General features: G+C 41.2%; 1 protein-coding gene across 2 annotated transcripts in view; it reads left to right on the top strand.

Moving 5' to 3' along the window:
* LOC122664791 (sacsin) overlaps positions 1-16,037 on the top strand; it is a 160,578-nt gene that overhangs the window by 122,544 nt on the left and 21,997 nt on the right. For both annotated transcript variants that reach the window (XM_043860769.1, XM_043860770.1), the window contains 4 exons: positions 2,879-5,921; positions 6,000-6,132; positions 6,990-7,507; positions 7,636-8,553. In XM_043860769.1, coding sequence (XP_043716704.1) covers positions 2,879-5,921; positions 6,000-6,132; positions 6,990-7,507; positions 7,636-8,553 — 4,612 coding nt within the window. The remainder of the gene's footprint in view (positions 1-2,878; positions 5,922-5,999; positions 6,133-6,989; positions 7,508-7,635; positions 8,554-16,037) is intronic.

Below are 16,037 nucleotides of genomic sequence, written 5' to 3' on the forward strand. Positions count from 1 at the left end.
CTGTAGCCCCAGAATCTATGATCCAAGGATGGGAGGCTACAGAAGCACAATGACCGCCAAAAGGAATACCTGACCGGGCAAAGTGTGAACCTGAATGAGCGGAAGAATTGGCAGTAGCTGATGTAGTAGAGGCAGCAGCAGCGGAAGACCTCAGCATACGTAGAAATGCCTGTAGCTCATCCTGGGATAGACCAGGGTCGATGGTAAGTCTGTAGTAATAGTCTCGATCGATGGGCCTTGGGCTTTGTCTTGGTCTTGGTCTTGGCAGCCCGTTTTGCTTCAAAGTCAGCTGGTTTCCCATGAAGTTTCCAGCACCTCTCCTTGGTGTGATATGGTTTGTGACAGTGCTCACAAACAATAGTCCCTGTAGTAGAATCACCAAGAGAAGCAGTGCCAATAGGTGTAGGAGTAATGGGGGCAGCAGCCTTGAGAGCAGATCTGTCAGTAATAGGAGGATGTAACATGGCAGCCCTACGGTTCTGTTCAGAAGAAACCAATGCATAAGATTGTTCAAGTGTGGGAAAAGGTATATGGCCCAACACTTGAACACGAATGGGATCATACTCCATATTCAAACCAGCTAAAAAATTGTAGACTCTGATCTTGTCCACATGTTTCTTATAAGAGGCAATATCAGCAACTGTAGAGGGGTGAAAATCAGAGTAATGATCCAACTGTTGCCACAGGCTGCGGAGAGAAGCATAGTAGTCCGAAACAGAAAGGTCTCCCTGAGTAGTGTGAAGGACCTTCTTTCAAATTTCATAAACTTGGGCATCATTGCCAAGCTGTCCGTAGGTCTCCTTGCAAGCAGCCCAAATCTGGTCAGCAGTGTCCAGAAGAAGAAAATTATGCTGTAAAGCTGAAGTCATAGAGCCTATGAGGTAGGACATGAGAACACCATTATTGGCCAGCCACTTAGTCTGATCAGGGCCTTTATCACTAGGCTTAACAATAGTGCCATCAATATGGTCAGTGAGACCACGGCCAGCAATGGCAAAGGAGGCTGATCTAGACCACAGAAGGTAATTTGAGCCATCCAGTTTGATGGGGTTAGGTGGAAAGCTGTGATAATCTGTCTTGTGATTGCCATCATGAACAGAAGTAGCAGTAGAGTTGGTAGAGTCACCCATACCGGCAACAGAGAAGGCCAAACAACGTCAAGTAAAGTCCCAAACAAATAGAACCAGCAGCCAAAAAGAATCTTGATCGATTATGGTTTTTAGGGTTTTGAACAAAACCCTAAAGTGATGGAATCGATGGATGAGCCTAGGCTGCAATAAATAATATCAAAGTGGCTGAAAGACTGAGGTAGAGAAGTCCTTAATAAGAGAAACACATCTGCAGAAAAATCAGATCCAAAAAAACAGGTGCAGCAGCCCAATATCGATAGAGTTAGGGTTAAAAAAACCCTGTAATGATGAGATCGATCTCAAGGTCTTCACACACCAAAAACGGATCTGTAGAAGCTGATATAGCTGTCAAAGGAGCCCTTATAAGTGAAGAAAACACCTGCAACAAATCAGCAACAGTGGGCAGCAATAACCCTAAGATCGATAGATGTCAGGGTTTTGAAAAAAACCCTGATAATGGAGGAATCGATCTCAAGGAAGTCTTCAATCTTGAGGAATAATTTCTGAACCAATAAAACAACAATTCTGCAGCAGCTTCTGGTCTTCAAAGAGAGGAGAGGAGCCCTTGTATCTGATGTAGAAGCAATCTCCAAGAAGGAACTGAAGAACCAATATCGCAGCAGTGTTGATTGGAGTCTATCGAACAGAATTACAAGTCATAAATGAGGTAATGGGGGCAGCAACTGGATCGCATGATTACCTCATCAGTGCTGCCCTATATGGGAATGAAGAACAAGGGAGAAGAAGGAGAGAACTAGAAGAGAAGAAGATCGAGAGAGAGAAGAAGAACAAAAATCGAGAAAAATTGGTGTCCCTAGTTCGAAATCTGCTCTGATACCATGTAGAAACAGATTTGAATTAGGTTAATGCTTGGATGATTAGTTCATCCCAAGCACATTGTATTTATAACTATAATAAAATAGTAAAAATAATTACATAAGCAATGTGGGATTAAACCACATAAGAAACTAACAAATAATAAAGGAAAAAAGTGCAGAATACCCCCACGGTATTCTGGCCCAATATAACTAACACATGGTACTCATCAATGTGTATTGGCTTTAACTTGATATGTGATGAAGTTGAATACTATTATTAAATATTAACTGCCTAATCTATATGTATTTAACTATTTATACATTAGGGTCGGCGACTGTATGTCAATCAAGGGTGCAAGCCCAAAACACCAATTTGAATTCACATTTTTACAATTTTATGGTTTAAATGTGTTTATTAAGCTTAAATAAGGTTGTCCATGAAGTTTCAGGCCTAGATATGGCCAAATACCCCCCGAGATGGACACCCGAAATATTGCAGAAAAAATGCAATATTTCGGTCATATTTCGCGATATTTCGGGTATCTCGGATATCTCGGTAGGCCCGAGATACCGAGATATCGCGAAATATTAAACCTTGAGTATAGATACCTTTTACAATTCATTTTATATGAGAGCACTCCAAGGTCAAATCAGTAAGGGAAATTTTTTTTCGTCTTTCATTCATGACTTACTGTTCTTATGTATGCTATTTCAAAGTAAAAGTAGTACTGGATAAATCTTGTTTGGTTAATACTGTTCAATGTGCATTGTATAAATACAATACAAGATTAAACTTTAGAAACAAGTTGAACATATGCTCTTTGAGATCCATGTGCCTGTGATGAGAATGGTTACAATCTTGAAGTTTCTCTCAAACACATATGATATTATAATATTATTCTTTACTTATTTTAGACATGGTTTTTTCAGGCAATATCTGGCATACAATTTAACTCCAGTTGCTGGAGTTGCAGCACACATCTCTCGGAATGGACAGCCTACCAGTGCTTTTTCATCAAGCTGCATTTTATCTCCTCTTCCTCTTTCTGGCGATCTACCAATACCTGTCACTGCTATTGGGTGCTTCCTTGTGTGTCACAATCGGGGCCGCTACCTATTCAAATACCAAGACATGATAGCTTCTACTGAGGCACAGCGTGATGCTGGAAATCAGTTAATAGAGGCCTGGAACCGTGAACTTATGTCTTGTGTTCGTGATTCTTATGTCGAAATGGTGTTGGAAATCCAGAAGCTAAGAAGGGACCCCTCAAATTCATCTATTGAGTCAGCTTCAGTACGTTCAGTTAGTCTAATTTTACAGGCTTATTCGGATCGAATTTATTTGTTCTGGCCAAGGTCGAATCAGCATTCATCCAATCAACATGATGATGCAAGTAACCCAAGCTTGCTAAAAATGTTCAAAGCAGATTGGGAATGCATAATCAAGCAAGTAATAAGACCTTTCTATGCACGTCTTGTTGACCTTCCTGTATGGCAACTTTACTCTGGAAACTTGGTCAAGGCAGAAGAAGGTATGTTTCTCGCACAACCTGGGAATGGAGTGGGTGATAGCGTGCCACCTGCTACAGTTTGTGGCTTCATCAAGGAACATTATCCTGTGTTTTCAGTACCCTGGGAATTGGTGACTGAAATTCAGGCTGTTGGGGTTGCAGTCGGAGAAATCAGGCCAAAGATGGTGAGGGATCTTCTCAGAGCTTCTTCATCTTCTATTGTGCTTCGGTCAGTTGAAACTTATTTAGATGTTCTTGAGTACTCTTTGTCTGATATTCAGCTTCAAGAGTCATCTACTTCATCCAATATTGATGCATCACTGGAGCATAATACCTTGGATTCTGTTGGAGGAGGGAGTATACAAGAGAGTAGCATGGTAGTTTCTTCATCAAATCTGAATATGTGTGAACCTCCTTGGTTGTCTACCCACAGTCCTGTAAATTCAGGAGCAGATGCATTGGAAGTTGTGACAAATTTTGGGAAGGCTTTATTTGATTTTGGCCGGGGAGTTGTTGAAGATTTTGGTATAGCTGGAGTTCCCATGGTTCAGAGAAACTCCGTTTTAGATAATAGTAGTGGTAGTGGAAATGCTGACCAGAAGTTTCTGAATATAGCTGCAGAACTCAAAGGCTTACCATGTCCAACTGCTACGAGACATCTAGCAAGGTTGGGCATCACTGAACTTTGGATTGCAAACAAGGAGCAGCAGAAACTGATGCTTCCACTAGCAGCAAAATTTATCCACCCAAAATGCTTGGGAAGACCAATCTTGGATGAGATATTTTCCAGCCAAACCATTCAAAGGTTAATGAAATTGCAAAGTTTCTCCCCTTACTTGTTGGCAAGTCACATGAAGTTACTTTTTAGTGAGCATTGGGTAAATCATGTAATGAATGTGAATAAGGCTCCATGGTTTTCATGGGAGAGTGGTACAGATTCAAGTGGTGAGGGAGGACCTTCTCCTGAATGGGTAAGACTCTTTTGGAAAAATCTTAGTGGATCATCAGGAGATCTCTCACTTTTCTCTGATTGGCCTCTCATTCCTGCTTTTCTAGGTAGGCCAGTATTATGCCGTGTGAGGGAACATAACATGGTGTTTATACCACCAGTTTTTCTTGGCTCAACTACCTTAAATGTTGCCACAGAATTGAGTAGTGAGGAACCTGACATGAGAGATTCATCTGAGTCTCAGCCTGTCCAGTCCTATGTTTTAGCATTTGAAGTAGTCAAATCAAGACACCCTTCATTACTGTCATTGCTGAACCAGTGCAATATACCGGCATATGATATAGCTTTCCTGGAGTGTGCTGCTCCAAGTCATTGTTTGCCCATGCCTGGCCAATCACTAGGGCAGGTGATTGCTTCCAAGCTTCTGGCAGCTAAACAAGCTGGCTATTTCTCCGAACCTGCTTCTTTCACAGATGCAGATCGTGATTATCTGTTTACCTTGTTTGCTTCAGATTTCAATTCCTCCAGTGCCACTCCTTACAAAAGAGAAGAGCTTGATGTTTTGCGAGATCTACCTATATACAAAACAGTTGTGGGGTCATACACCAAATTGTATAGTCAAAATCAGTGTATCATCTCTGCAGATTCATTCTTTCAGCCACTTGATGAACATTGCCTTTATTATACTACAGACACCGGTGGAAATATGCTGTTTCGTGCGCTTGATGTCCCTGAATTGCATGATCAAGAGATATTGGTAAGATTTGCATTGCCTGGGTTTGAAAATAAAGCACAGTCAGAGCAGGAGGATATCTTAATATATCTGTATGTAAATTGGCAAGATCTCCAGCTAGATCCTACTGTGATTGGTGTATTGAAGGAGACTAAATTTGTAAGGAATTCTGATGAACTTTGTTTAGAATTGCTTAAACCGCAGGATTTATTTGATCCCGGTGATTCTTTACTGACTTTAGTATTCTCTGGGGAAAAAAGGAAATTTCCTGGTGAGAGGTTTGGTACAGATGGGTGGCTTCACATTTTAAGAAAAACAGGCCTTCGAACAGCAACTGAAGTGGATGTTATAGTTGAATGTGCGAGGAAGGTAGAGTCACTTGGGGGTGAATGCATGAAGTCTATAGAGGATGCTGATGAATTTGAGGCAGACTTCTCTTCTCAGAATGAAATTCCCTTTGAAATATGGTCACTAGCTGGAGCTGTCCTGGATTCTATATTTTCAAACTTTGCTGTCTTCTATAGCAGTAATTTCTGCAATACTCTAAGCAAGATTGCATTTATACCAGCTGAAAAAGGTTTTCCAAGTATTGGTGGTAAGAAAGGGGGGAAAAGAGTGCTATCTTCATATAATGAAGCTATTCTATTGAAGGATTGGCCCCTAGGCTGGAGTTGTGCTCCTATTCTTTCCAGACAGAATGTTGTTCCACCTGAGTATTCTTGGGGAGCATTCCACTTGAGGAGCCCTCCAGTTTTCTCCACAGTCTTGAAACATTTACAGGTAATAAACGTGGTTCCCTTCCATTGTTAATTATACTAGCTCCCAGTTGGGGTTAATAACTAATAAAATGTGTGGCAGGTTGTAGGAAGAAATTGTGGTGAAGATACTCTTGCTCATTGGCCAATATCACCAGGCATGATGACCATAGAAGGAGCTTCTTGTGAGGTCTTGAAGTATCTTGATAAGATTTGGGGTTCCCTTTCAGCTTCAGGTCAGCTTGTTTCTTAATAGTCTTTTGATTTTTTTTTTGGTAAAGAATAGTCTTTTGATTTAATCTCTGTATGGTGATCATTTTCTCATGACCACCATTTCCCTTGAATTTGGAGTTACACAAGTATTTCTGCTTAATTTAACTAATGGATTCAATCTACACAATTTCTTAATAAAGCTGGAGACTGTTTCTTTTTATACCTAATTACAACATTACTGATATGTATCATTTTCTCCAATACTGAATCATAATAATAGTTGCTCATGGTCTGTATCATAATTCTTTTCTTTTTTCTTTTGATGAATGAAATCTTACTGAAGAGAGAACAAGACTATATTAAAAAGAGATGACCTTAGTAAACACCAGTTTCTCAAGGCCTCATTTGTCCCACACACACAAGAAGAAGAAATTTTCTATCCAAAAGGAAGGGGGGGGGGGCAACAGAAAACTCTAAACAGAAATGCAGCATCCTTCTACAACGGAGATGATGTGCCACAACACGTACTGGGTCTGACAGTCCTCTGTAGCTAGCTCACCGGCCTCTGATTTGCAGACTCTGGCTTGCACTGGTATGTGAGGCTCAAAGATGGACAGAGACTATAGCTGCGGCGCTGCCTGATCACCTAATGAGATGCCAAAATCTCCATGGACCACCATATTCCCTCTGCTTGTATCCTATATCTCTGGATGTTACCCTTAAACACAATAAAAGCCAAGAATCTCAGGCCTGGCTGGGCCTTGTTCATGATTCATTAAGCCGAGAAATGACATGAATAGGTTGATCAGCATTTGAGTTACCTGGTTTCAAATGTCCACTTTTTTTACACTTATTTTTCTTTCATCATTTTCTCTCACAGATATATTGGAGTTGCGGAAAGTGGCATTCATGCCTGCTGCGAATGGCACTCGCTTGGTGACAGCAAATAGTCTTTTTGTGCGTCTGACAGTCAACCTATCACCATTTGCCTTTGAGCTTCCTACTATTTATCTCCCTTTTGTAAAGATTCTCAAGGACTTGGGGCTGCAAGATTTGCTCTCAGTTGCCTGTGCAAAGGACCTTCTGATGAATCTCCAGAAAGCATGTGGTTACCAGCGCCTAAATCCAAACGAACTTCGTGCTGTTATGGAGATTTTGCACTTTGTCTGCAATGGGTCTGTTCAGGAAAACAAGTCAGATGGTTCCTGCTCAGATGTGATAATCCCAGATGATGGCTGCAGACTTGTTCTGGCAAGTTCATGTGTGTACATTGATCCTTATGGTTCGCGGTATCTCAGGTGCATAGACACTTCAAGGCTAAGATTTGTGCACCCATATCTGTCAGAAGGAATATGTACAGCATTGGGTATTAGAAAGCTCTCTGAAGTCGTTGTGGAGGTTTAAAGTGCTATGAACCCTTCTTTTTTTCCTTTCTTTGTGAAGCTTCAATAAATTTCATCTTTAGATTTCTACAATATAGATTTTTCTTTATCAGGGATTTAACATCAATCTGCTTCTTTTTGCAGGAGCTAAATCATGGACAGAAATTACAGTTTGTAGATGAGATTGATTCAGTTCCACTGTCAATGGTCAGACAAAAGCTGTCCAGCAGATCATTTCAGCTTGCTGTGTGGACTGTTCTCAATAGCATAAACAGTTACATTTCTGCATCTGGAGATCTTGCTTTGGAGCAGATAGAAAGTTCACTCAAGCACATTGCAGATAAGTTGCAGTTTGTGCGTTGCCTCCGCACTTCGTTTATACTACTTCCTAAGCATTTAGACATTACCCGTGCAACAAAGCAATCCATTTTACCTGAGTGGGAGGACGGATCTGGACATGGGACTCTTCATTTTATTGACCAATCAAAGAACTGTATTTTAGTTGCTGAACCTCCTGACTATATTTCAGTTTTGGATGTTATTTCCATCATTGTGAGCCAGGTATTGGGTTCCACAACCCCATTACCTATTGGGCCGTTGTTTTCTTGCCCTGAAGATTTAGAGAAAGTGGTCGTTAGTACGCTGAGACTTGGGTCTGAGAGAGGAGAAATTGGGACTATAGGTGGAAGTGACCGGTTGTTAGGCAAAGACCTTCTACCACAGGATGCTCTTCAGGTGCAGTTTCATCCACTGAGACCCTTCTATGCTGGGGAGATGGTGGCTTGGAGGACAGGAAAGAATGGAGAAAAGTTGAAGTATGGTAGAGTTCCACTGGATGTAAGGCCATCTGCAGGTCAAGCACTCTACAGGCTGAAAGTGGAAACAGCACCAGGGATCTCTGAGCCTCTTGTCTCTTCTCAGGTTTTCTCATTCAGAGCTATCTCAACAGTCAGTGAGGCTTCTCCTTCGACCTTGCCAGAAGGTGGGCACACAGAAACGTCAAGCCAAATGCATGTCCCGATGCGTGAAATTGCTGGAAAAGGAAAAAGTGAGCTCTCCCAGGTATGATTTTCTGATTCAATTGAATCTGGTTCTTAATATGGGTCAATCTGGATTCAGTTAAATTTATGATAGTGAGCCAAAGACACTATGAGACCCAATCCCATTGTTTTCACGGACCGTCGGTCTGTGGTTCGGATCGTCAGCCACTGGGGATGGTTGATCTGCATGTCTCCTGACTGAGGGTACCTGTAAACTATTGAATGATCAAGGGACTGCCTGGTTCGTACTATCCAGATATCTGACGGTCCGTGGTTCGGATCGTCAGCCATTGGGGATGGATGATCTGCATGTCTCCTGACTGAGAGTACCTGTAAAATATTGAATGATTAATGGACTGCCTGGTTCATACTATCCAGATATCCTGATCACCCCAACTGGATAGTTGGACCGCTGGACCTTGGTAATCCTTAAAGTCTTACATGTTTAAAAAGTATGCACCGGAAAGGATTGAACCTACCGACCACCTACATGCAATATCACACCTTAACCAACACACCAACTTATGTATTTGCTGTGTAATGACAACATATATTGTGAAACAAGTATCAAACCTTGATAACCAGAAGAAGAGAGAGATGGGAAGATGGGAATGGAGAGATGGAAGAGGGAGAGAAAGCTGGACGATGGAGAGTGACTGTTCTCCTATCGTACCAGAAGGTTTTATTTATAATAAAAGTCATCATTTACGTAAGGAATGAAACACTTAAGCAGTTATTCCCAAGGCCTAAACACAATAGGAAACTAACACCTACTTACAATAGGAAACAGTAATAAGGAAATAAAAAATATCTAGATTACTTAGACAAACTTAGACAATGAACACATAACCACGGTACTGAGGTCCATGGACACCCATGGACCTCCAACCGAGACTCTAACACCCCCCTCAAGCTGGAGTATATATATCTCCCATACTCACCTTGGAACAACCACCAAGAAACGCAGGTAGAAACAGCACCTTCATAAACGTATCACCAAATTGATTGCCAAATCTGACAAACGGAGTTGAAACAAGCTTTTGTAAGATTGCATTTCTCACAAAATGACAATCGACCTCAATATTCTTTGTCCTCTCATGAAAAACAGGATTGCTAGTAATATATATTGCAGCTTGATTATCACAATACATCTTCATTGGTTTAGGAACTGAGAACCCTAACTCTTGTAGGAGAGACTTTAACCACATCAACTCTGCCACAGTATGAGCCATAGCTCTATATTCAGCCTCTGCACTCAATCTAGCCACAATAGTCTGTTTCTTTTTTTTTTTTTGGTGAATAAAAATTCATTACCAAAGAGGAAAGAAAGAAATACAGCAACCCTCAAATTAGGAGGGAGAGGAAAAGAAAAAACAGAAAGGCAAAAGAGCCAAAGACTCAAACCGGGGAGTCAGAGGCTCGAAGAGAGGTAGAGGAAAGACCCCAGGATACAACAATAAGCCTGTTCCTTGGTGTATCAATACAAATAGAGGGAACAGCCGAACTAAGTTTGGCTTTAATTTCAAAAGAAATGGAATTCCAAATCTGTTGATGAGATCGAGATTTGGTGGTCCATTTCCGGATATTGCATTCCATCCAAATATGATTGATGACTGCCCAAAAAGCCAACTTTCCTACCGTGTTATGGAGGGTAGGGCCACCAAAAGTCATATCAACCCAAATCCATTCTCTATCAAAAGGAAGAATCCGACAATTTCTTGGCCAGTATTTTCCAGATAGAGGAGGAGAAAGGGCAGGCAAAGAATAGGTGGTTGGAATCCTCAACCGCCAACAAATTACTCCTCCAAAAAACAAGAGTACCACCAACAAATGTACAATAGCAAGTGGTTTACCAACGATCGTTGGCAGCAACAGCCCAATCAGCATCAGAATAACCCACAAAAGTGTGACAATGACACCGATAAATAAAACCTTTTCCAAGAGCACCTTTAAGATGCCTCAGGATGCGACAAGCAGCAACTTAAAAGTGTGTGATTATTGAGTTAATAAGTTAGGAGTTGTTTTCTGTTTAAGTTGGATTTTGGGGGTGTACTTGTATTAAGGGTTCTATGTAAGGGTGTTATTGTAATTTTGACATGGAGGAAGTTTTTGAGTTCATTGTGGATAAGTACCAAGTTACTTGCAGGAAAAGTAACTAGTTAGCTACTTGCACAAGTAGCTAGTTACTTGAACCCTAAGTAACTTTACATTATATGTATAATATTGTACTTTTGATTGAATAGAATAAATGGACTTTTTTTTCTCTAGCTTCGTGTTGATGCCGTGTGGATTCATGGTGGTGCGGATGGATTTTTCTACATGCTAAGGTGGATTATTTAGGTTCTCAGAAGTGGATTCCTCTGGTTTCTAGAGGTGGATCCCTTGCTTATAGGTGGATTCCTAGATTCTTTTGAAGGTAGACTCCTTCAAACCATAGGTTAATACCTAGTGGAGTTCTTTCATCTTCTTCCCCTCCTTTCTTGTCTTCTATTTTCTACTTTCAGTTTCTATTACAACAGGCTCTTAGCAGCCCTTATTTCACAGTTTCTCTCCAATAAACTCTCACCAAAACACTGTTCTAACCATCTTCTATCTTCCCACATCTTCATCAATCATTAAAATCTTAAAACTGATTTTATCTTTGCCTTTTGCAGCCGCCAATAGCCAAAACATCAAGATTTGTTTTTCTCTCTGAACCTAGGGTTAGTTGGATTTAACCCACTCCTCGAAGACCACCTCCTTGTAGAACATCTAGGTCCTACATCAAGCAGTCTGACATCCGGTCTGTTTTCAATAGGTTGCACAGTCTGACCTCTTGGAGAATACAAGGATGGTCTAACAGGTAACAATTGCTGACATGATCCACGAATCTGACACAAACATGCCACAAAGCTTGTGGGTTAGGTTTTAGGTACATCTGGACATGTTCCGAGAGTAAAATTATTAATTTTTTACGACCTTTCAATCCTCTAAACATTTTAATACCTAAGATTCCCAAACCCCTCAAAATTTTGGGACAAAAATATCTTCCATAGAGGATTCCTAACTTCTCTATTTCCATACCATCCATTTCACTGCCATAATGAAAGTTGTTTTTCCTTATTCTATTCCTTTCTAAAGATTTCTAATAAAACCTCACTTGCACAATGGCCCACATGATTAGGGTATGCTGTAGCTGTACAACTCTTGTTAAACTACGATTGGGTGTTCTCCCTGGTTGCCGAGTAAAATTGGTACTTACCATGCATGTCGAAAGGGGCAGGATTGAGTGAATTGACTAATATTTAAAAAGGGTTGGGTACTATATTGGGCCTGTTGGCAAAACCTAGTCCATCACTGTGGTGTGGTGAGATGTGATGGCCTGGTGGAGATCAAATTGTAATGATGAAAAACTATAAAGGAAGGCATAGAATAGACAAAAATTGCCTTTTGTTGGTGGCAACAACATGGAACTATATCGTGACATGGAAATATAGAGACTAGGGTATCCTACATGAGGGACCTTTTATTCCCCGAATTTTGAGGGGTTTGAAAATCTTAGATATGAGAATGATTGGAACTAAAAGGTCAAAATATTTGAAAACTTTCTCTATTGGTACTTTTACGTTTAATCAATGGCTGTCTCAGGACTGTGGTGTGTTATGTGTAAGCTGCCCAACTGATTTAACCCACCAATGTCTAAACATCATGTGTAAAAAAATTAATATTATACAGTATAATTAAAGAAACAACACATAATGATTTTTGAATGTAGCTGAAATGTGGATGTTGAGATGGATTAGTGATGATGGACAAGACATAGAGATATAGACGGACATAGATACATTCAGGGATAAGTACGTAACCGTAATTCTGCTTTGGGAAAGAAGAGAGAATTCTTTCCTTATCATTCAAAGTTTCATTTTAACATCCGTCAAAACCGAAATATTTCGTGAAATTTCGGCGAAACTTGAACTATGAATTTGAAACCACAATTGGATAGGCCCATCTGATGATAAGTGAGAAGCAAAATGCATGAATGTTTAAGCTAAATGTGAGTGTCTTAAGATTTATAAAGATACGGTTTAAACACCATCTCCAAGGCTTCAACAGGAAAGTTAGTCCTCTCACCTCCAAGGTTCCAATAGGAAAGGTTATCCACTTCATTCCCTTGGACAACAGGAGTTAAGTCTACCTTGTTGAAGTGACCCTTATTTCAAGGTTGCAAATGACTATGATTTCTTCTGTGGCTGGAACATCAGTCCACATCCTTTACTTGCCGCATCTGCTGAATGATATCCAGTCTGAAGCGAGGGGGCTTGATGGAGTGTAACAGCAACAGGCGGTGAGATGTGGCTAGAAGCGCCTCTTAAGAAAGTGGCCGTTCTCCCTCCCTCCTTCCTCCCCCCTTCCCTTCTTTCCTTTTTCTCATCATGTCTGCATGGAAGGCTACAAGGAGAAAGTGTCAGGTTCATCATTTTCCTCCTGAGATCAGGATGAACTCATCTTCCTCCCCATCACCTGCTCAGGCATCTTCAAAGGAGTCATCAAAATGTAGGAAGCAGACTGATTTGCCTTCCATCCGCCATGTAGGTTCCATAGAAGCATAATTTTGTTTACTTAGCACCTTGTTCCCTCCTTTGTCATTGTTATATGCTATTTCCACAAAAACTGAATAGAAAATTCATAACTTTGGGGAACCATGCCCCCTTTCCCTCCCTTTTATGCACAACAGGTGTAAATCCTTGCAGCAGAAAACCTACTGCAAAAATAGGCTGTACAATCTCAGCTATGGCCATGAGAGAAACAATGAAACACATTAATCAGTCAGCAATAAAGAATTAAGAAACAACAACAGTAGGACCAAGGAAATAGCCAAACGGTAGCAGAAGCTTTACCACAACCAAGACGCCAATGGATTCTCACAGGGAACTTATAATATTTCTGTTAGAATATATGGGCCAGAATACCGTAGGGGTATTCTGGTCCTTTTTCCCACTTTATCTCCCACTTTCTCCCTCTTTATTTTCTGTTTTTATTATTCTGTAATTTGCCTTTTATTTCTGTATTTTTCCCCTTGTCGATCTCTATTAGAATAGACAAGGGGAGCACTCCTAGTTTGACTAGGAGTGTGCATTCCTAGTTGTTTCTATTTCTGTTATTAGCATTCCTACTTTGATTAGGAGTTGTACTCTTTGATTCTATTACTATAAATAAAGGGCTAAGTAATAGGATTAATCACTTAAGCATTAATCAACTAGTTGTTCTCTCAACATGGTATCACAGCTACGAATTGATCTAACCTAAATTTTTTTTTTTCCCACCCTCCCATCGTGTTCTCTTCTCTTTCCCCTATCTCTCAATCTCTTTTCTCTTCCTTCTCCTTGCTTCTTCTCCTTTTCTAAGGGCAGCACTACAGAGGTGATCTTATGATCTAGTTGCTGCCCCTTCTCACCTCTGTTTTTTTTTTCCTAATTCATGACCTAATTTTCCTGTTCGATGGCTGCTGCTGGTTCCCTCTTGCGGAAATTGGAGCTTCCATATTTTATTGCAGATCAGGCCTGAGTTTATTGGGACTGCTTCTCCCTATATTGGAGCACTTCTGCGACATTGGACTGCTGTTTTCCAGCCTCATATTGGTACTGAAGACCCCTTCTCCCACTCGATCTCTTATTTTCAGGGTTTTCCTACAACAAAACCCTGAGCCTTATCGATATTGGGATTAGGGCTGATTACAGTTGCTGTGCGACACTGGACTGCTGTTTTCCAGCCTCATATTGGTACTGAAGACCCCTTCTCCCACTCGATCTCTTATTTTCAGGGTTTTCCTACAACAAAACCCTGAGCCTTATCGATATTGGGATTAGGGCTGATTACAGTTGCTGTTTGTTTTTGGTTTTATTCTTCATCAAAGGCATACCCTGCAGGCTCTTGGACTGATTCACCTGGCTTCATCTGCAGCATAGTTTTGGTTTCCTCTCCCCCCATCGATTGCTTTTTTTTTTGGGTTTCTTCCAAACCCTAACTTAATCAATATTGGGGAGGGCTCCTTGTTTGCTGCTGCTTTTTTGGGTGGTGTGTTTTCCATCCCTTGTTTGGCTTCTTCAGTGGCTTTCTCTGCTGATCAGCTCCTCTCTGCACTATGGGTGACTCCACTGATATCTCCACTGCCACATCTGATCAGGTTACCAATGACAAGTCTGATTTTCGTGATCTCCACCCTAACCCTATCAAGTTAGACGGCAGCAACTATCTTCTATGGTCTCGATCAGCCTCTTTTGCTATTGCTGGTCGTGGCCTCACTGATTATATTGATGGGATTATTCCTATGCCGACAACCCCTGGTGCTGCCCGGACTAAATGGCTAGCCCACAATGGTCTTCTTATGTCCTATTTGGTTGGTTCTATGACTTCGGATCTTGCACAAAGTTTTCTTTTACTTGATACGGCTTCTCAGATTTGGGCAGCATGTAAGGAGACATATGGGCAGCTTGGTAATGATGCTCAGGTTTATGAGCTTCGCAAGAAGGTTCTTCATGCTACTCAAGGGGACCTAACTGTGTCTAAATATTATGCCACTCTCCGCAGCCTCTGGCAGCAATTAGACCATTTTTCAGATTATCACCCTGATACCGCTGCCAACATAGTTGCATATAAGAAGCATGTTGACAAGATTCGGGTTTATGACTTCTTGGCTGGGTTGAATGTTGAATATGACCAGATACGTGTTCAGGTGTTGGGCCATTCACCTTTTCCCACACTTGAACAATCCTATGCCCTGGTCTCTTCAGAAGAAAACTGCAGGGCTGCTATGTTACATCCTCCTGTTTCGGACAGATCAGCTCTCCAGACTGCTGCCCTTATTGGTACGTTATCTGTTGGTAGCTCTACTTCCAGTCCTATTACATGTGACCACTGTCACAAGCCTTATCACACCAAGGACAAATGCTGGAAGCTTCATGGGAAACCGGCTGACTTTGAAGCCAAGCGGGCTGCCAAGAAAAAACCTAAGAGCAAGGCACATCAATCTGAATCTGTTGCTACAGCCCCAGCTACGGGCATTGGTCTATCCCAGGATGATCTACAGGCTTTCCTGCATGTACTTAGGTCTTCCGCTGTTGCGGCCTCTACTACTTCCGCTGCTACTGCCAATTCCTCGGCTCCTTCAGGTTCTTATTTTGCCCGGTCAGGTATCCCTTTTGGTGGTCATTGTGCTTCTGTAGCTTCCCATCCCTGGATAATTGATTCCGGAGCTACGGATCACATGATTGGCTCTTCTAGCTTATTTTATAGATACTCTCCCACTTCTGGGAAAGACAAGGTCAAAGTGGCTGATGGTTCCCTTTCCTCTATCTCTGGATAAGGGATCATCAATTGCACTTCAAACCTCCCTTTGTCTTTTGTTTTACATATCCCTAATTTTATTACTAACCTCCTTTACATTAGTAGTATTACTCGTGATCTTTACTGCAAGGTAACCTTTTTTCCTTCCTATTGTGTTTTTCAGGATCTGGCGTCTGGGAAGAC

The sequence above is a fragment of the Telopea speciosissima genome, chromosome 6, assembly GCF_018873765.1.
Source record: "Telopea speciosissima isolate NSW1024214 ecotype Mountain lineage chromosome 6, Tspe_v1, whole genome shotgun sequence".
Taxonomy (NCBI): Eukaryota; Viridiplantae; Streptophyta; class Magnoliopsida; order Proteales; family Proteaceae; genus Telopea; species Telopea speciosissima.